This window comes from Rhipicephalus microplus, chromosome 3 (genome assembly GCF_043290135.1).
Source record: "Rhipicephalus microplus isolate Deutch F79 chromosome 3, USDA_Rmic, whole genome shotgun sequence".
Taxonomy (NCBI): domain Eukaryota; kingdom Metazoa; phylum Arthropoda; class Arachnida; order Ixodida; family Ixodidae; genus Rhipicephalus; species Rhipicephalus microplus.
The window spans coordinates 23,510,620-23,532,607 of NC_134702.1; the positions used below are offsets into that span (position 1 = coordinate 23,510,620).

Below are 21,988 nucleotides of genomic sequence, written 5' to 3' on the forward strand. Positions count from 1 at the left end.
ATAAATCACCAGTAGCGTACACCCCCCCCCCCCCAAAAAAAAATGGAGGGGTAAGAGGGCAGGCGTATTTTAATCATACGTTATGTATATATGTTCGCGCGTGCGTTTGTATGTGTGCGTGAATGTACGCATTCAAAATTGGAAGATTTCTGGAGGTTTTAACTCCCTCAACCCCTCCCGCTCCCCGCACCTAATCCACTAAAGTCAGAACAATTCAAACGCGGGCCTTTCTGTTTTCTTTACTTCTCGTGTGTCCGCTTTTGCGCACCCCGGCTTTCAACGTGAACCTCAAATTAATAACTCAGGTTTCTGTTATTTAACTTTCACTGACACTCAACCCGTTTCGGCCAAGCTGTGAAGAAGAATTCGCTGACCGCTGCCCACGAGGCTGTGCCCCACAGGTATGATTGTGTACCCGCATGATTAGTGGGGAACCAGAGAATAACTACCGGAGGTTCAGTAATGCGCAAGCAAGCATAATTAGTGAGAGTGGACTATGCTGGGCTGCGTGAAGACGGGACGAGAAAGTAAGGTGACAGACGAGCGCACTTTCTTGCCCCATGTCCGTGCAGTTCACCTATATGTTGCCATCGAGACCAACATAGCACCTGTATACTTCGTAAGGGTGACTTGTCGGACAAGTTCGTGCTTCGTAATACTAAAGAAAAAAGTTGTTTCTTGAATATAAGATCGATTGTAATTCGAGCCGCCTACATGTCTTTGCGGTGTAGTTCTTTCATTGGTTCCTTCATCCTTTTTTTTCCTTTTCCTGGCATCTCCTTAGTATCATGTATATGTATGTACAAGGTTTATCGAAACCATAAAAGGCTGTACATTTGATTTTTTTTGAAGAATCGTTAATTCAGTATTGGTAAAACTGTACTAACGGGTGGATTGCGTATTTCCTTGTCATTGTCTTTCATGTCGTCGTCGTTGTTGTAGCTGTCGTTGATGTATCGTTGCCGTTGTTGTTGACGGGCTGGACATTCTTCCTGTCACTAGTCTTATAAGCGATGAATCGTAAAGTCGTTATTGTTTCTTTACCAATTTCGAAAAATAAATTGCGTAGTATTATAAAGACTACAACTTTCAGAATGAGCAAAACTGCTTGGTTTGAACAAAGTACAAAGAGCTGTGATTTATATCACATCGATCCATTTATTGAATTCAAAATTACGCTGACAAACAGATAGAAGTATGGAAACTCTAATTCACCGATTGAGGCTAGCCACCGCATACACAAAACATTGTTTGCACAGAATTGTCAGAGCTGAAACTCCCGAATGTGAATGTGGATTTATAGATGAAGACGTATGTCACCTTCCCATAGACTTTCCACATCATGACACGCCGAGACGCAGTCTTAAATCGAAACTGTTCACATTAAGACCGCAGACCATTTAGCATGAAGAAACTTTTGGGCCCGTGGCAAACTGGAGTTTTACAGTCGCACGCTTTAAAAGCATTAACACGTTTCTTACAAGTACTAAAAAATAACGATTTTTATTTGTATAACACATGCACTCACTATGTGCAGTATCACGTTACACCCATCGTTTGTGTGTACTGAAGTGAATCATGTCGACTATTATGTACACACGAGCAAATACATCTTCATAAGGACTAGGCGTGTGCTCTGCTGTCTTGTGCTAGTTGGACCGAATATTTTGTGCTGGTTGGACCGAATATTAACGAGCAACATTATCTGAGACTTAATTCTTTGACTTTCGAACATTTTCTTACCATTTTGTTGTGATATGTGCGTATTAGTGTATCTTTGCATATCTGTGCCCGAGTGTTCTATTTTTCATGCACTGCTTTGTATGTTTTACTTCAAGATACGTGTTCAAGTTTCACTCGAGGGCTAAGGAGTAGCCGGCACCATATTTGTGCGCCAACATCTCCCTATATATCGTGTCAATAAAAACAAAACGATGAACTCGAGCAGTTATTGTCACTGCGTTTTGCCTATAGTCGATCGTGCACTAATGTGCATCTTTGTCCACCTGCGGTGGAGCAGTGGTTATGGTGCTAAGCTGCTGACTCGAAGGTCGTGGGTTCGATTCCGGCCACGGCGGTCACGTTACGACAGAGGCGAAGTATTAGACGCCCGTCTGCTGTGCGATGTCAGTGCCCGTTAAAAAAAAAAAAACACCAGATGGTCAGAATTCCCACAACGCTTCACTACAGGGTCTCATATTCATATCGTATAGTTTGACACGTAAAACGATAAAACGATGGATATTAGTATTGCTAATATGTATATATATTTTGTCTTCTCTCGCGCAGGTTCTGCCAATGCAAAATGGGGCTACAGTGGACCATTCGGTGAGTACAGAAACAACAGCGCTTCATATTACGACAAAAAAAAACAAAAAAATTGAGGACGTGACTGCCGCATTTACTCAAATGTAACGCTAGTTCGTTTTTTTTTTAATTTCAGAATTATGCTGTCTAAAGTCGACCCTCATTTTACAGTCTAGTACTCGAATAACCTTTTTTTGCTCCTTGGACGCAACAAATAGTCACCCCTCATATAACGATCATGGTCGCGCTACAATCGAGTAAATACGGTATTATATCGTTGGTGCGTGCACTACCGTGAGTGAATTTGGTCTCTTCGTATGCCTGTGTTGTTTTTTTTTTTCATATTTGCGCACATATTCGCTTTTTTTTAATTAAAAGGGCAGAATTCAGGAGAAGATGGAGGCTGGAAGATTCTCGAACCCGGGTTGGCGATGAAGTTAACGTTTCTACGAGTGGCCTTGTTTTCTGCTTTGACAGCAAGACCACTTGTCGAAAACGCTGGCTCTAACTGCGCCATGGGTTCAAAGATATTCCCTCTGTGAGATGTCAGAGATACATTTATAAATGCGCTTCCGCGGGTGTGTGCGCGGGGGGCAGTGGCAGACTGGCCCGTGCCCCCTCCCCCGCCGAATTTTTTTGTATGGCATACAGAACAAAAAATAACTATTTCAAGGAGGTAACCCCCCTCCCCCCCCCCCCCCAAAAAGAACATTTTTATTTTTACCTACGCCCCTGGTCGTGGGGGGGGGGGGGGGCTGTTATTTGAAGTGGCGCCCTAAACTCAGCGTCGTCTCCCCCGCCCTCTAAAAGTAAAAACGTAGTAAAACAAAAGAGTCAGGCTGAACAGTGTCTGCTGTGAAGACGAAGTGGCAGTGATGCATGAATATTTGGAGAAAGTAATCTACGAAGTCTCAAGTGCACATCACTCACCTTCAACAATAAAGGGGGGGGGGGGGTGCGAGTGGCTCATTTCATTTGAGCGGCCCGCAGCCACACGAGTAATTCCAATGTGGTGGGTTCGTGCTTCACCGACGGCACAGGGTTTTTTTTTTTTCCTCTCCCATTTTTTTGCAACTGCGTTTATGTCAGCTGCAACATTGCGCTTTGAAACTACGTAAAAATTATGCCCTCTGTGTTTTTCGAAGCTGCAATGTTTGTTGCCTTGAATGGGCTGCACTAACAAGAATACGACGCTTAGACATCTCCGTCTTTAAAACTTCCTCGTCGATCCCTTTTCTCAGTGTTGAGCTGCACGCCAGTCCTTCTAGACTGGTTAACATCCCTGCTTTTCCTTTCTCTCTCGTTCCTTCCTTGGATATCTTGGCACATTTCGAGATCATGGAGTTTACAGAAGTAAATGACTACATTCCAAACATCCTCAGTCATCAAAACAAACACTGTTTTAAATGCCATGAACAGAGAAACAAGATAAAACTAAATAAAATTAATTTAAGATGACTATTTGTTCGCTCTCTACAGCTCTCTCTCTCTTTCCTGATGTGCATCAACTTCACCGAGAAATCGATTACTTCTCGGTGCAGCATTGATTCCAGTCATTTAATTGGCGCAATCCATACAGTTTTGGAGGGATGTATACTTCTTTAGTGCATGGGACGACTCGGAGCTGCACTTTATCCCTTTCTGACATACGCGACAATCCTCCATTTTCACTTTGCTGTGCAGCGCGCTACCCTTTTAATACGGTTCTGGCAGGGACCGGAACAACCGGTTTTGCCAGAACGAAAGCCTGAATGATTAATGTGTGGGATTTAACGACCAAAAACCATCATATGATTATGAGAGACGCCGTAGTGGAGGGCTCCGGAAATCTCGACCACCTGGGCCTCTTTAACGTACGCCAAAATCTGAGCATGCACACTGGTCTATAGCATTTTCGCCTCCACCGAAACAAAACGAAAGCCTGCTAAATAAAGAGAGACGTTTCGCGAATTTCCCGCTAGGGGAAAAAGCGCATGCGCCGAGCATTCGTGAGAAACGCGGAGTCGACGATAAGCGCGCGTGGTAAGCGCGTTGTCGGTGCGCTGGGCAACATCAGAAACGACGTACAGTATAGCCGCGCGCTCTGTCATCACCATCATCATCATCAGCCTGATTACGTCCACTGCAGGACAAAGGCCTCTCCCATGTTCCGCCAGTTAACCCGGTCCTGTGCTTGCTGCTACCAATTTATACCCGCAAACTTCTTAATCTCATCTGCCCACCTAACCTTCTGTCTCCCCCTATCCCGCTCGCCTTCTCTGGGAATCCAGTTAGTTACCCTTAACGACCAGCGGTTATCCTGTCTACGCGCTACTTGCCCGGCCCATGTCCATTTCCTCTTATTGATTTCAGCTATGATATCCTTAACCCCCGTTTGCTCCCTAATCCACTCTGCTCTCTTCTTGTCTCTTAAGCTTACACCTACCACTTTTCTTTCCATCGCTCGCTGCGTCGTCCTCAATTTAAGCTGAACCCTCTTTGTAAGTCTCCAGGTTTCTGCTCTGTAGCTAAGCTCCGAGCACTTAGCGTGCTCTGTGCATACCTCCAAATGGATTCCGCTGCGTAAGCAAGAGAGCGCGAAGCGCGTCAGCCTCGGCAAATCTCTCTCTCTCTCTATCTCTCTCTCTCTCTCTATCTCTCTCTCTCTGCCCACGAATGAGCGATGTCGTGTCGTGCTCGACGTCGATTGATTCTGGCGCGTTTCGCTTCGGCCAAACAACGTGCGCCAGAGTGTGCGTGTGCATGCAGTGCACAAAAGCGCGGTCTTTGCACGAAGTGACCACGCGCTATAGTATACGCACACACGACGCAGGCTGCGTCCACAGGCTGGACAAATAAATTGCGGTTGCTCGGCGGCGCGCACTGCAAACAGTCCCTCCCCCCTCCTCCTCCTCCTCCTCCTCCTGCGTCAGCGACCACGTCTCCGCGCGGCGAACAAATGGGTGCGCGCCGCTGGAGGCATGTCGTACGGCGCACACACGCGCCGTTCAACGGGCGACGACAAATAGGAGGATGCGGATTGGACTCCTTCATCATTGGAACATTCACAGGACCGGGTTAACTGGCGGAACGTGGGAGAGGCCTTTGTCCTGCAGTGGACCTAGTCAGGCTGATGATGATGATGATGATGATGATGATGATGATGATGATGATGATGATGATGATGATGATTATGACGATGATGATGATGATGACGATGATGATGACGATGATGATGATCATTACGATGATGATGATGATGATGATTATTGCAACAGGACGAAAAACCACGGGAAGCGCCCGCGATCTCGGAGTCTACGATAAGAGATCACTTGGGCACTCCGGAACCGCTCCGCAGGATGAAGAGCAGCGGCACAACAAGCTATGGCCAACTAATCGATTAAAAGAAGAAGAAGAAGAAGAATGAAAGTGACGCAGGCATGTGTAAAAATGCACAAAAAAGGCAGATACACATGTGACAGACCAGTTTAACGACCACGTAAATTCGAATATTAGTTGCGCAAGGCAGCGTGTATTTCGCGATTAGTTTATTTTAAGACGCACTAATCTGTTATCAAAATAAGAGACATTTCACAGATAAAAATAAATCATACTTATATTGTACACATGGGTTACAATCGCTGTTTGGCTAAAACAACATATAGTAGTAGTAGTAGTAGTAGTAGTAGTAGTAGTATTGAGCAGATGTTGGAGTTCCGGGTTCCAAATATGTTTTGTGGATGGACATATCTCAAAGCCAAGGCTAAGCCTGATAATTGCCGCCATATGAACGGGACTTGCAGCAGCTGTGAAAACCTACATGCACTAAATTGAATGATAATGAGCAAATTAAACATAACTTTCATTTATAAATATTCATGCGGCCAACTGACCAATATACTGTAGCGCCTGTTCGTACTTCAAGTAACAATTAGCTCGGCAAATAATACAACCGCGGAAGTGGAATTGTGTAGTATGCCTCACCTGACGTTTATGTTTTTTTTTTCATATATTTTTAACATAATTAAATTATTAAAAACAAAGCACGTCTGGTATGTATAATTCCAGGCTCCAGTCTTGATGTGTGTGCGCAGTTATCTGGTTATCTCGTGCCAACTGGCGCTATACCAAGGTCCTTTATCAATTGAAAAACATCCAGGCGCCATTATATATACACGACGATGAGGAGCAAGTCGCAACGTGTTAGTTAGCGAATAGTCGAAACGGTGAGATCCTGCAGCATTTAGTTGATGCAAAAAATAATAATAATAAAGATAGACGTACCATAGCGCGTGCGGAGATTCGCTGACTTCCGTGACGAAGATAATAATGGTAAATGCTGGAGCTCTTCACGTGATAGTGGTTATTGAAAGTGAACGGAAAATAGGTTGGCAGGTAAGAATGATAAGCCGACGTTTCTGAGCGTTCGTACTTGTGTGGCAGAAAAGCAGGTGCCATTTTATGGCGCAAACGCAGCTGAGATGTGTGTATGAGCTTATGTATATACATGCACGTTGGTATGTGTGTGTGTTAAGTGAAATCTTCGCATATAATTTCGTGTTTTCGCGCCACCCATCCCTTTTTTCTTTATTATCTGCACGCTAATAAATAAATGCAACGAGAATTTTCTTGCTATTCTCCTGCTCTCACTTTCTCTCTCTCTCTCTCTCTCGAGTGTTCTTTCGTTCGGTTGGCCTATATTTACGCGCAAAGCACAGATTTCATCATTTGAGAGCAGATGTAGTTTTCAGACTTAATATAGCAATAAGTGTGAGCGTTTCGCATCCCAAAAGAGACGCCATTGTGCAGGTACCAGGAAATTTCGACCACCTGGGGTTCTTTGACTAGCGCCTGTTTCTAAGCACATGGGCCTCTATCGATTCGCCCCCACCGAAATTCAGCTGCCACGGCCGGGATTCGATCCCGCGAGTTTTATATTTCAAGCACTTTGCATACTTTCAATTTCCGCCTTTGTTGTGAAGTTAAGAAGTTGCAAGCTTAATACGTTTGAACCTCGAAAAAACAGTTACAACTGAAATGAAGACCTGTGCCAACAGTCTGTATAAATCATTGGATACATTTTTTATTAAGCGTGTAAGGTGTATTAGGTTGCATTATTTGGTGCGCCAGTAAAGCCAGTTTCTTTTTTTTTTTATTCAATGGACACAGACAAAGCAACAACTATGTCTTTCGTGTCGGCTGCACCCGATGCGAAGCTTTCTGTAGAGCGTAATATGCACGTCGGTTTCAGGCCGCTGCCAACCAACGTTTCAGCTGGTCCTGGCAACGAAAGTTACTTGGTGTGCAGTGTAGTGTTATTGTTGATTGTTATGTAGGGTTTAACGTCCCAAAAGCAGTGTGATGTTAAGACGCATTAAATATTTGAATTCTGGAATTTTAAATCAAGATATAAATATGAGGCCTGGTGTAGTCGTAGTATGGGACTGCATCGGCATCTTAAAGGGGCCCTGAAACACTTTTTCAAGTAACCATGGAATGAATTCACTGGAAGAGCTTATTGGCTCATGACTTTAACGCCGCAAAAATTTTAAGAAACCATGCATCCAGTGCGAGTGGATACAAAGGTTTGTCGCGTGCTGCAATTACATTTTCTCTTCTCTCATCCCGACGAAAGCGCTGGAAGCTAAGCAGGGAGGGATGACAGGGCCCCAGAAAAAACGTCAGGCGTGCTTCGTGACCTTGAGCTTTTTCTTCTTTTTTTCCCCCTTCTAATGTGCGTCTTTTTTAAAGTGATCGCGGTGGACAAGTAGTGGCCTCCCGTGGCGATCTTTGTAACGAGTGAGCGCGCCAAGTTTAAATCAGCCAATGGCTGATAGATGGGTCGTTGACGTCTGCTCTTGGGGCACATAACGTTATTTGTTGAGAGAAGAGAAAGCAATTTTTAGCTGACTTCGATAATTATTGTGAATTCCAGGCCGTGTGCTGTGCTGTAATATTTGGTTCGCTTGTTGTCGGGAGCCTTTGACTACTGATCGGCAGTGTTTTCTGGCCATGCTCAAGTGTTGCAGGGCCCCTTTAATGCGTGCTAAAATCATGGGAGCTTAATAAACTAATTAACCAAACGCAAGTAAATTAGGGGTTGTGCAAGAAAGTTCGCCAATGTCAAAGAACCGCAAATACGATACGCACACGACGTCTTCCAGTCGGCACTCATTGCGAATGGCAGGAAATGCTGCAGTCTTTTCACACGAAGTGTTGTAGTGTTTTCATTGCTTTGCGATGGACATTTAGTTGTCATGGCTCTGATGCTTTACAATTTCGTACGCATCAAAATGTTCTCCACGCAACCAGGAATCGAACGCGCACCTTCGTGCCTATCAACGCAGCGTCACAGCCGCTAAAGCGCAGCGGCAAGAATACTACAGAGAGCTTTAGCGCGGGCACTTCCACCGGATCCTCGCGTTGTTTCGCGCTTCGCTAGCCGCACACAAGGAGATTGCAATGTTACGCAAGAGCGTGCGTATAACGTAAGAGTGAGCATGCTCTTGCGCTTTTTTGTGCTCCCAGCCGCATGTCAAGACTAAGAAGGAACGTAACGACTTGCGTATACGCAAACAGCCTTGATGCACCACCCGCCCTGCAGTCTATCGTTGTTTTGATCGCAGGGCCCTACAACTGGCGCAACGTTGACACGAGTCCCAACGTAAACCAATGCGGAGACAAGCTGCAGTCGCCCGTGGACCTGGACGACCGCTACGCGGAGTTCGACTCCGGCCTTGGGGCAATCAGCTTCAACGGTTACGACCAGCCACTGTACAACCCGTACATCGTCAACAATGGACACACAGGTATACGCGCCTTCGAGAAAAAACAAAATTCGGCAGTCCTTGCGATCTTCTGACACAAGAAGGCGAAAGCCTGGCTGCACTTGAGGCGCAACGAGCAAGGACGTGTCTTGTTGAGTCGAGCCTTTGAGCTCCTCACCTTGTGCTTTTGTCTGCTTATGTCTCTTTCAAAAGAATGCGGACCCTTTCGAAGTATCCACTACGCCTCTGAAAGGCCATTTTTGTTGATTTTATGGCTGATGACGATGAATTATCGCGAGTGCTTTGTAATGGGTGAGAAGCTTTACAGAACTGTCTCGTGACGAAATTCAGACTCTGTGAGGTCCGGTGCAACTGTACGCTTCTGCCGCGCAGTATTACGTCTGTAACGTCAATTCTCTACCGACATGACAACGACGTAGGGTCTTTTTCTTTTTTTTTTCACAGCGGTTTCAATCACTGGCATGACTGTGTTATCGAACTCTTGAATTCCACACAGAGTGCTACGCTAGCTCGAACCCTCTTTCCACGGTCAGAGGCGTCAGAGGTCACGTTTTTCAAAACCAGCATTTGATGAGAAAGTTGCATCTCTCGCTTCAACAACGCTAGAAATGTGGTCATTCAAGAGTCAATGATGTTTGACACCAGCTTCGAACGATGCGAATTATGTAAATTCATTAGGATATTTCCAAGTGTTTTTTTTTTTCTATCATCTTCTCTCTCTCTCTCTCTCTCTCTCTCTCTCTCTCTCTCTCTCTTGATCCAGTTCAAATCTCCGCGACGGAGGACTCGAACCGATTCATCGAGGGGGCTCGGCTTCCGGGCCGCTTCCAATTCGCCCAGTTCCATCTCCACTGGGGTGCGAACTCGAGCAGAGGGTCCGAACACACGGTCCGTGGGTTCCAGTACCCGCTAGAGGTAGGTGCCATCCTATCTATATCTTTAAGCATACATAGAAAGCAAAGAAAAAGAAAGGAAACAAAGAATCATACAAACAAACAAACGAACAAAGCAAAAAGAAAGATAATTAAAGAAAAAGAAAGAAAATAGAAAGAAAGAAAAAGAAAGAGAGAGAAAGAAAGAAAAATAGAGAAAGAAGAAAGAAAGATGAATGCATGAAAAAAATCAGAGTTCTCAAGTCGTAATGCTTGGCGTACCATATAGGCGATTTTAACGACGTTTGCTGCATAAAAGACAAGAAGGTCCAACTGTACGTTTTGTTTAGACAAAACAATTACCGAATGGCCGCAAAAAAAAAAATCGGGTGACTCCACGATGGATTATTGCTCTTATCGCGATGACTTCTTATTTTCTACCATGCACATATAAACTAACACACTTACAGAATCCCGATACATGTTATCACAGTGCGTTTGTCACGTCATAGACGCGCACCCCTGGTGTTTTGAAAATTTCGCAACAGTGAGCCGTATTTCGATATAGTAAGGTGACTGTGCAATACGGTCAGCCATATTTGATGAAGCTACGCTGCAATGTTCACTGTTCCTGAATCGCCACACGTTGCTAATATTTTTTGTTGTTGTTGTTGTTACAGCTTCATTTTGTGCACTTCAACGCCAGATACGGCTCTGCCGCCGAATCCATGAAGTACGAGGACGGACTCGCTGTCGTGGCCGTCTTCTTTGAGGTTGGTCCAATTGGTGCTGTGAATGCGTGCGTTCGTGCATGCTTTCCTCTGATTGTGTCGTCGTCGTGGCATCCGGCTGCCGTGAGAAGGCTCAGTCGCTTAACGCGACCAATGCAGTCGCAGATATCTTAACACGGTGAAACCCCCAAAGCAACCGGCAGCAACTATGACCGCATAATGATAACATCTGAGGTTTAACGTCCCAAAACCACGATATTATTATAAGGCATGAAGTAGTACACTGTACAAGGCTCAGGAAATTTTGTTCCTCTGGTGTTTTTTTAACGAGCACTGACTTTGCATATACAGTACAGTCGAGCCTGCACTTACAGAATTCGGAGGGGGGGAGGGGGAGAATTATTAAGATATATAGGACGATTCGATGCACAGCATCTATTGAAATTATTGTACTTTCAATAAAAAATTTTGGGCGCAAGTTGGCTTCACGGTATTGCTTCGCGATATTGTGAAAAACACACCTTCATGGTAACACGCGTTTTTTTATTATTATTGTTTCTTTTAATTTTGCACTTTCACGTTGTGTTTATTTCGGGTGACTTACTTGAACTTGTCGCGTACAAACACTATCGTCAGTTCCACGGTGTTTGGTTATTCCCCACGGACGTGCGCAATTTTTTTTTTTCGTCCAAAACACAACATGCTCGACAATAAATAGAAAAAAAAAATGAAGCGATGACGTGCGTCTCACGATGACCCGCAACCCTACAAGCCGACCCTTCCTTCCCCTGCTCCACATCCTTCACCCAAGCGCACGCGTAAGGGGCTGCGAGATCTTAATTCGGCGTTGCTCGGGTGGTGCGCAGGTGAGCCCGACGCCCAACGAGGACTTGAGCGCCGTCATGGACGCCCTGAAGCAGGTGCGGCTGAGCGACGAGAAGGGATTCAACATGGCGAGTCCGGTGGTGCTGAACCGATTCCTTCCGCGCGTCACGAGCAGCTACTACCGGTACCAGGGCTCGCTAACCACGCCGCCGTGCTCGCAGGCCGTCACCTTCCTGGTCATGACCACCCCGGTGCCAATCAGCGAGGAGCAGGTACGCGCGAGTCGATATTTAGTAGCATGTGTGATGTGTTCTGCATAACGGCGTTATGCAGAACATAACTTGACGGAATCATTGCATTAGAGAGAGAGAGAGAGAGAGAGAGAGAGAGAGAGAGAGAGAGAGAGAGAGAGAGAGAGAGAGAGATAAAGATGCAAGGAAAGGCAGGGAGGTCAACCAGATGCACATCCAGTGTGCTACCCTGTACTGGGGAAGGGACGAAGGGGAGAAAAGAGTTTGCCTTCATCCCTTCCAGACACGAAGACCAAATGATCTTAAAGGCTAGCAGAATATCGTTTCTTATCCGCCTAAACGTTCATTGTGCCACAAAAAAAAAAGGTAAAGGAGCCTCTCTACTTCCTGCTTGTAAGATCAATAATTTACTATGCGTGTGTTAACTGGGACCTGGCTCAGATATATCTCGCAAAAACAACAGAAAAGGTTCAAAATCTGCCCGATTCCTCAGCAATAACTACGACCCATTCGCAAGTATCTCAGAAATGAAGGCCACATTAGGCTGGGAAACTCTAGAAGACGAAAACATAAATTAAAACTTTTGCACAGCAACTATTGTAACCAAACAGGAGTTGGTAAGTCGAAATACCTATTAGCACCAACATATCACTCTAAGAGATGCCAGCACGTAAAATAGAAAAATACTCCTGTGAAACCACTAGTTTTGTCAACTCCTTTTAAAAACAATTAGAAAGTGGAATGAACTTGATTTCATTGTGATTTAATTGATACGTGGGGTTCAACGTCTCAAAACCATTATATGTTTATGAGAGCCGCCGTAGTAGAGGGCTCCGGAAATTTCGACTACCTGGGGTTTTTAACGTGCACCCAAATCTGAGCACACTAGCCTACAGCCGTTTCGCCTCCATCTAAAATGCAGCCGCCGCAGCCGGAATTCGATCCCGCGACCTGCGGGTCAGCAGCCGAGTACCTTAGTTACTAGACCACCACGGCGGGACAGAATGAACTTCCCAAGGATACGCTAAACTTGAGGGACAACGGTGCTTTTTTTTCTCATCGTTCAGAAATTATGACTCGGGTATTAAACGTTTTGTACCTGTTTTCCATGTGCCTAAATTTTGTTTGCATACCGTAATTGTTAAATGTCGTCACACGTTACTTTTTATTATGTCTTGGTGTACTATCACTGAAATGTCACTGGCTATACTGACTGTATATGCACCCTCCTGCAGTAATTCCACTGCAAATTGAGTTTCAGGAAAGATGTAAATAGAAAAAATATAAAACCTGAGATGCCTTATGAGACGCAAAAATATACCATCTGCGTCAAAACCGAGGACGCAAAAAATGATCGCCATGAGATGGCGTCACAATATAACGTCACCATGACGTCAGAGATCACCGAAATTTGTGACTTCATCATGATGTCACTATGACGTCCTATTATGGCGTCATCACGTGGCATCGTCGCTTGAACAAAGGTGCGCTTATCACGGAGGCAATGCAAAATGAGGTTAGGTGCAGATAGCGCGCGGTCTCTAAGATCCTGGGTGCAGTGGACGTATTGCAGAACCAAAAATCTTTAGGAGGGAACCGGGGGATGATAAATATGCATCCACCGAGAACAAAAGTGAGCAGAGGGCCTTCGCCTTTCAGTCATTTTAGACAAATTCATAAAGGACCATGGGATTTTTTTTTTCTTCTTACTACTGTGGAACCTCGGTGATACGAATCTCGCGGGGTAAGGAAAGATGCTCGTATTATCCGGAATTCGTATCACAAGAAAACATGATAAATCAGTGTGCAACAAAAGGAAGCTGGCGTAACAATATTTTTACTTACTGTTTCTCGTGGTCAAATAAACATCATGAACAGCTGTCAATAATTGCCTGTAAAGTTTCTAGGCGTCAACGATCGTCCTTGTAACTCGTACACAAACGGTGTATGCGCAGAATTATCTTGATAACCCCTTCCTATTCTTGGTACGCTTTTTTGCATGACGCTACAGTTCTGCCAGGAAAATGACCCAACGAGCGTTCTGCACATTATAAATGAATACAAAAAAAAATGATCATCATTGTTCTTTGTTGTCGTTTTGTTATCGCGATGGTGCTCAAATATTTTCGGGAGCTCTACAGCCGTGCCGCCACTATCGGGAAGTTCGTTGAAAATTTCCGTACCTCGTGCAAATCAGAGAGCTTCGATTGATATATGGGGTTTAACGTCCCAAAACCACCATATGATTATGAGAGACGCCGTAGTGGAGGGCTCCGGAAATTTAGACCACCTGGGGTTCTTTAACTTGCACCCAAATCTGAGTACACGGGCCTACAACATTTCCGCCTCCATCGGAAATGCAGCCGCCGCAGCCGGGATTTGAACCCGCGACCTGCGGGTCAGCAGCAAATCGGAGAGCTGTAGGAAGGCGCGCGCGTTCCCAACAGTGGTGCATGTTGCGAGGCCTCGCTCCTTCTCTTAGACCGTTCCCTTCCCCTTTCAGCCCTCGTCCGCCTTTTGTGGGGTCTCTGATTGCGAGAACACTGCGGGAAGGTGCGAATATAGTACAACATCGCTGCCTCGAGAACAACAACACTCGCGTCGGGAATTAAGGAGGAAAAAACGACGCATTAAGACCTGACCACATGTACCCGTTGCATCGATCTCGGAGGACGAGACGCGCTGGTCATGGCGGATCGTGACTAACTGGCTGCGCGGTGCGAGTGTCTGCGCTTGCCTATTCTGCAGCCCCGCGAAATCGACGTGTCTTCCTCGGCAGCACCTGTTCGAACCTGCGCGGTAGCGTAAGTTCGTATCAAACTTCGTGGGGCGAAAAAGGTTCGCAAGAACCGCGTTCTATTACACTGGAGGCTAAGGAGCCTTCACCGGAACCACAGCGAAATTCGTGTTACCCTAGAATTCAAATAAGCCGTGATAGTACCACCGAGGTTTCACAGTATCTGCTATGTGATGCCCGCAAGGGCGCTTAATTTTACGTCTGTATTGCTATATTTTCCGTCATGAGGCATATAAGTCTTTCGATTTCAAAATGAAATGAAAGTAAAAGGAGCCAATCCTCCATAACTACCGACCTTCTTAGTTTCTGGCTGTTTTAAAGCAGCGGTGCCTCTCCTAACCGCGTCATTAATCAAGCCATGCAGTACGTGTACATACCTTTCCAGACACGATGCATTCCTTCGTACTACCTTTGCCTCCCTACAGCTGCAGCAGGTCCGGCTCCTGCGCACGGGAAAGGACGAGAACTCGTCGCAGCTGGTGGACAACTTCCGGCCCACGTTCCCGCTGAACGGTCGACGCGTGTTCAAGAGCTTCCCTTCGTCGGCCCCGGGCCTGGGACCCGAGGGTTTCCCTTCGGTACTGGTCTGTCTCCTTGCCTTGGGTGGTGGACGGATGCTGCTACTGCGCAAGTGAACTACTGCTCGGGGTGCGGTGGCCGCCGCTGCTTCTTCTTGTTCCTCCTCCTCCTCAGACGCCAATTCGCATCTGGTCATCCGCGCGCTTTCTCGCACACTCACGAACACTCACAACAAACACGCAAAGACGCTCTGCGTGCGGCAGACCTGCCTACCTGCTAGACTGTTTCGTAGGACATAGCGTTAATAGTTGTTCTCGCGTACAGTAGGTGGCACCACCATCGTGAACGCAGATCTTGTTCTTCTACGGTCGTTCGCAGTGTCATCGTCGATCTTTCCGAGCCATGCCGTTCGCAAAAGAACACTGATAATACAGCGCTGTGACGTGTTGCGTACGCCTGTCTTAGAACATGGAAGTTCTAAGCGCCAATCACTTTTCGGGACGTTATATTTTTTCCGCTCCTTAAATAAGCCGACGGCCGCTGCACGTCATCGACCAGGCACTCGATGGTGCCCAAATCAAGGCAATTCGTTGAGGCAATCTTCGTCGTTGCTTCAGCTGCTCGGGTTGCCTAGGCAATTTCTAACACTATCTCGTTGCATCTGCAACGACGCCGTGTGCAAGGATGCTCGGTCGACCCGTCAAAAAAGTTTGTGATATACGTGTGTACGAGGATCGGTGTGACGAACCGTGCCACGTCACTTGTTCCAGATGCTGGTTATGACGACGGCGCGTTTTAAACTGTTGGCGAGTAACGGTACCGTTTTCTTTCTTTCCCCGTATCCGGCGCAGTTAATTGTTCGCCACTGGAACGTAGCGTCCTGTAAAAAAAAAATAATATTATTATTGGAGATTATCTCCAAATGAGCGCAGCGCGTTCATTTGTTGAAATAGTGGCCATATTGGAAGCCGCGCGCGTCCTTTCGTCCGGTGAGGCCACGCGTTCCTGTCTTGCAGGTCGCGGTGAACGCGACTGCACAGCCGCGGTCACGTCCGTGTGGAGCACAGCGAGCAGCCGGTTCTTGCTCTGCGGCGTGACACCTCGAGGCAGTTTCGGGCTCTGACGTCGTGTATCAGGGGCATGCTCGGCCTAGTTGTCAGGCTGGCCACGTCAGGGCCCGATACTGCCTCAAGGTTTCGCCCCGCACAGCAAGAACCGGCTGCTCGCTGTGCTCCACACAGACGTGACCGCGGCTCTACGTCTTTGGAATGCGGCCAGGATCGCGTCTGACGCCCTTTCGTTGTGGACAAACGCTGAAACACTGCATGCCACTTGGACTGCTAAAAGAAGAACTTTCTCGTGCACATCTATATGTTTAGATTACGTGCGCATAATACTGTTGAATATTGGCGTATTTTGTTAATTACGAGTTTTTCTGGGAGGCTGTTGTTTCTTTTGAACAGGCGTGAGGTTGTTTTTTTTTAGCATAACCATGGTCTACTTTGCATAGCATGATCACTTAATTTTTTTTCTCCCAGACTAGTCAACGACGCCTGTGTAGTAAACTCACTTCAGAAATTTTAATGCGCCTTTCGGCATGTGCTGTGACGTCAGAAAATTTTAAATTCAGATCTAGAGCGCGGCTCGATGTTTATTGTATGCTATTTCGTTTTATAGATTGACATCGCAATTTTTAATCAACGGGAAAGCTATTCTTGACTGGAAAACTCGCCACAAAATCATTCGCCGTCGTGAATCACGGCAACCAGCAACGCCATACAGGACAGGACATGAAATGATACCCCAGATAAACCGCGCTATAGACCGAAATTTGCATGCCGTCATCGTGAAGCAACCAGCCCGCGATTCTATTCTTGCGACGTGCCACGGGTGCTCCCATGCAGCTAACCATAGCAGGCATAGTTGATCACTGCAAGAATTTCATGATCTTTTTTTTCTTTCATTTTCCTTCTCTTGTCGAAGTTCACACTGCCCTTCGAAAACTCTTATTCCCTACAATGACCTTAGAAATAATGACTGTTACAGTTTTATCTGTCGTCGAAAGGCGGATTTATCAGGCTTTCAAACGATACATTCACGGGCTTTTAAGACACTAAAATTGGGTAAAGCGAGTGCTTTTATGAAGTAAGTGCAATCTTGATGCAGTTGGCACTCTTGCGTCGACGGCTAGAAAAAAAGTGTCATGCAAGTTTCTCCCCCCCCACCCCCTTACCTCTTCAATTTTGTCTTTATATTCCAAGTAAAGTTCATAAAGGGAGAATCATCATCACAACAGCTCTTATCGTAACACGAACCTCGACAATGGCACATGTTCTTAGTGAAATCGGTGAGATAATTCAATCAAAATTGGGGGAAAGAAGATTGGGGAAGGAAGGCTATTTCACTATCTCTCCACTTCCTTAGCATCCTCCACTCAGCTGCTTGCCAATAGATTCCCGTCCTCCCGTCACTGTCTCGCCGCACCGATGAGCTATAGCGTATAGGGTACAATGAACACGTATATATCTTATAAACAATTTCGTGCATTAGTGTGCGTTCACATCACACTTATTCTGCAACATATCACTGCTACCATAGCCTCCTAGATTTCCCTTGCCTGCCGGATTATCGGCGGTCACTTCGAAAGCGGCCGTCATCGGAACTATGGTGGTGGCGCCACCTAAGTAGGGGGTGTTTTCAAATAAGTTTTTACATTTTTCGAACTTATATGCAACAAAAATAACGTAAAGAATTTTAGAAGGCGTAAACGTAATTATAATTAACCCTACGTAAGTGACGCCGTCATTCAACAGACAACTCCTTCAATACGAGGCATAGCCTCTGAAATTAGTAGCAAATGTCGAAGTTACCGATCTCAAAGGCTGAGTACAAAGACCTTTATCCGTACGTAGGCAGCGCCGCCATAGATGACCGGCGTTTCGCGCTCATCCGACAGGCAAGGAAAATCTAGGAGGCTATGCTGCTGCATGCACATATACGCTGAAAGGTGCGTCAGGATTTCCAGAAGCAAAACACCGTGCATGCGCACTTCCGTAGTGCCAAAAGAAAAAAAAAAGCATCAATATGAGTAGCAAGATCAGCGCGCGCTTACGCGTGTGGGTTATCCACTGCGTATACCTATAGATACGAGCTTAAACACAAAATGAAGCATACAAACGTAGCGAAGAACGTTGGGAAGCTATATACAGACGAAGTCGGATATAACGAACACGGATAAAGCTGTAAAGCCTTTATATTCGAATACGTTAGCTTTCGCTGTCCGCTGATCGTGTAGAATGTTCCACATAAAACGGGGTTTTGTAACTGTAGAATATACGGAGAGATAAAGTGGGCGAGATTTGTGCAGTCGGACTGAATATAACGAAGCCGGATAAAGCGAATTACTCTCTATTTGAGACGCGCGAAATTTTGCTGGCAAGTGTTAATGTAATAATAACTGTTTGATGGAGAACGGAACATCCGATGCATAGAACTTCCTGCAACACTTCTGCGGATTTATCGTTCAACACTTCAAGACTGTCGCTCAGAGATAGATGCAGTACATGTTCTGATTCCGATCGAAGCAGACCAAAACACTGTGCCGTGCATCATCTCACTGACGATGAGAAAGGATTAAAGGTAAAGAAAGGTTGCTGTCTAATTATCTATATTGCGTAGTTTTGTTTCCGGCATCAATGGAATGCCTCCTGGAAACAACAGATTCGTATATATAACAAACACGTCGAAGGAACTTCGCTGTATCGAATTATCCGATATACGGAACAAGCTTGACGAGCAAGCCTATTCAACGGTATACGAACCAGTTACTGCTGTATAAGCGGAGTTGGTAGGGAGGGCCAGAACATGTAACATAACTTCCAGAAAACGTGGTATTTTCGGCGGCAAGTTTGAGGTGCCTGCTTGAATAATGTGTTCGTTGTTATCTAAGCTGTACCTGCATGCCCCCCCCCCCTTTTTTTTTAAGTTACGGCGCTTAACAATTGGGGTCGAAGTTTCAGGCATTCGCTTGAGTTATAGTCAATGAGTCATATGTTTTTGTCGTATTTCTATTTCACTTTGTCGTACGTCTCCCGGTGCAAAAGTTAACACGTTTGAATCGTTCGTGGTAAGCTGATGGGTTGTGCGATTGAGAGAATGGGAAATATCACTGTCCAACTTTTTTGTTCCTGCCGCTTTAATTCTCCTGTAAAGCCTTTGGAACTGCGAGAATGTGTTTACATGTGTAGTTTTTCTGAGTTCGTGTCCTGTTTTGTTTTTGTTTTTTTTTTTGTTTAACAGAACACACACGGCTATATAACTTGATGTTGCGATAGGATATAAATGTGAATGTGGAAACCTGAAGGCAAGCTCAGCTGAATGTTTGAATGTTTCGTCGTTGCCTCTCACAGAATGTTAAAAGCACGTTTAACTAAACTCATAGCGTTCTTGAAACCTCAACGTAGTTGCGATATAGTGTGCTTAAAATGTTTGTTTCTTCACAGTTTACAAAGCGCGACCGTCAGGTAATTATGTCATCCGTTTCATAACGCGTGAAAAAATGGTGCGTTATCTTGCCAGATTTCTTTTTAAACGTTCGATAACTTTTGAGAAAGCTGTGGTCTATGAAAGCGAGGCATGTTCGTGACTTTCCGGATGCCATGTGACTGCGTGCTGTTCGTTTTTGCACGCACGCGTGAGTTTTCCGTGCTTTTGCGGCGCGTTGTGAACGCAGAAACGGTGCCGTGTTTATACATACGTATGGGTGTTCTCAGTTCCTGACGTCTTCCTCGCGAGTCGTTTCGTTTTACCCTTGCAGATCGTACTTCGTCCGGTGTTGATTATTGTTATATCGTTGTTGTTGCTGTTGTTAACTTTGTAGTGGTTATTTAATTACACGTTCCGGCATAGAGTAGTGCGCGGTTTTTTGTTGTTGTTTTTCACGTGTACGCAGTTAAGATGTTGTTGAGTGCGTGAGTCGCCGTAGCAACCACCGCATAGAAATATTGAGCGAGTTTCGCAGCAACACCCGAGGAGCACAGCTAGAAGCGATGATGAGCTAGCCCTAAATCGAGAGCGTTCGCAACACGCTATGGGTGGCTTGTGCTGACATCGCTGAGACCGCCATGTCGGCTTTAGCATGCTGATACACAAAGTTTGAGACGAGATGTTACCAGTGGATCGCATGCAGGTAAAAGGGCCGTCAGAAATTCCCAGGCCACGCTGCCATAGTCGTACATGGGATAGCGTTCTCAAAACTTTTGACGGCCCCTGTACTTTTGTTATGCGTGAACATGGGCTAAAAACGTTCCCGCGGCGTCCTTTCCACGTTACACCATATTAACCACTCCGTGATTAGGCGGCTTTGACGTCATCAGAGCCACCACGTGGGAGCAGCAGTACGTTAAAAGCTTGCCTCCGTGACGTCACGTGTAAGCTACCAACTCGAGTAGTCCTAGGAGTCTGGCCTACAGCATGAAAGAGCTTGAGATGCTTTTGTTGGGCGCTGAAGTTGTCTGCAAGATACGCCGGATGCATTCGCTGTACAAGCTGGCTAAACCAAGAACGATTCGATTTGAGGTTAGCTCGCCTACCTGCTCGAAGCTATCGATGACTGGCTGTCAAAATACGAGTACATGCCGCACTGAACTTGTTGTTACGAATGCCACGTGGTTGCCGGTCCTCCATTTGTGCCTGTTCGCTCGCTGTTCATCGTTTTGAGCATCAAAATGTTTTAAAGAATACAACAAGGGGGAAAAAAGAAAGGACAGATTGATAAGATCGCATCAAATAAAAATAGCAATCTTTATATTTATTCCTCAATAAAGGACATGTTCGTTTGACGAAATGCCTGCGTCCATGGCTCTTTCTTCTTCACTCTGTACGTCGTCGCTTATAAGTCAACTTATAGCAGCCATTCCAGACAGTGTCTTTCGATCAAAAGCAGAAAGTAGCAAACACTTTAGACGCCTGTTTATCACTTTAATCTCCTACTTTTGTTGCGTCTGTGATAGCCTTGTTCTGGAATAGCTAATGCGTTGGCTTGTATGCGATGATATGCGGCATACTTCAAACCACTGTCCTCTTCCTCGCCTTCCTTTAGCTCTAATTAAGGAGGGTCAATGCGGCGGCACTTTTCGTCTGACGGAAATGTATTTTGGTAGTGTTGTTTGTGAGCGTTCGTACGCCTTGAGACATAGATAAAACATCCTCAATTGCAGTGAAGGTCATGTCACAGCTCTATAGGTTTACTGTTATCTATAGATAGCGTGTGTCACTCTATATAGCCAATATATGGCAATGGATCATAATGGCTGTCCTGGACACTGGATGGCAGTGAAGCCGTATACTTCTTGTAAAGGACCACAGCTGTAAAATGAAAAAAAAAATTGCTGCTGCATCGTTAAACTCAATACGCCGTGCACTGTGACAAGGAACGTCAGCCATAATGTCCAACGTCCCATTCAAAGGGGCCGTTCAAGGTTTTATGGGCCATGAAAAGATTTAGGCAACAAAAAACCACTTTGGTAGCTACCATAGTTTTCTTTTAAGCAAATTTTCGAATATGCCTCACCAAGTGGCACTTAAACTGTTGTTGCTACAGTTTCTTACAAGGGTAGGATGTTTTTTGAGCGATATTATTGGGTTGCTGCTGTGCATAGTGGAATGACGCTTGACTCGAATATTAGTGAGAGCAATGTCTAGCGACCCGACGGATTCGTTTGTCATGCTCAACGAGTCCTGGGGGATTCTTGAAAGAAGCGTGCCCCTCCGGTGCATCTCTCGAGAGCATGTCTTGGGGTCTCATGTTCATGAGTGAAGTACCTTCTCTGCTGCCTTTCTGCCGATAACAACTTCTGCAAAGACAGTGCTCTGCAGTGCGGTGAGTAATGCGGTTGCTTTGCACGCGACTTCTGTTACG

The 21,988-nt window shown here is 45.7% G+C and overlaps 1 protein-coding gene across 1 annotated transcript in view; it reads left to right on the forward strand.

Moving 5' to 3' along the window:
* Positions 1 to 20,914, forward strand: part of LOC119180518 (carbonic anhydrase 2) — a 113,603-nt gene extending 92,689 nt beyond the window's left edge. The window contains exons 2-7 of the mRNA XM_037431639.2: positions 2,290 to 2,328; positions 8,913 to 9,095; positions 9,838 to 9,989; positions 10,627 to 10,719; positions 11,544 to 11,774; positions 14,976 to 20,914. Of these exons, the coding sequence (XP_037287536.2) occupies positions 2,290 to 2,328; positions 8,913 to 9,095; positions 9,838 to 9,989; positions 10,627 to 10,719; positions 11,544 to 11,774; positions 14,976 to 15,185 (908 nt within the window). The 3' untranslated portion in view covers positions 15,186 to 20,914. The remainder of the gene's footprint in view (positions 1 to 2,289; positions 2,329 to 8,912; positions 9,096 to 9,837; positions 9,990 to 10,626; positions 10,720 to 11,543; positions 11,775 to 14,975) is intronic.
* Positions 20,915 to 21,988: the final 1,074 nt, after the last annotated feature.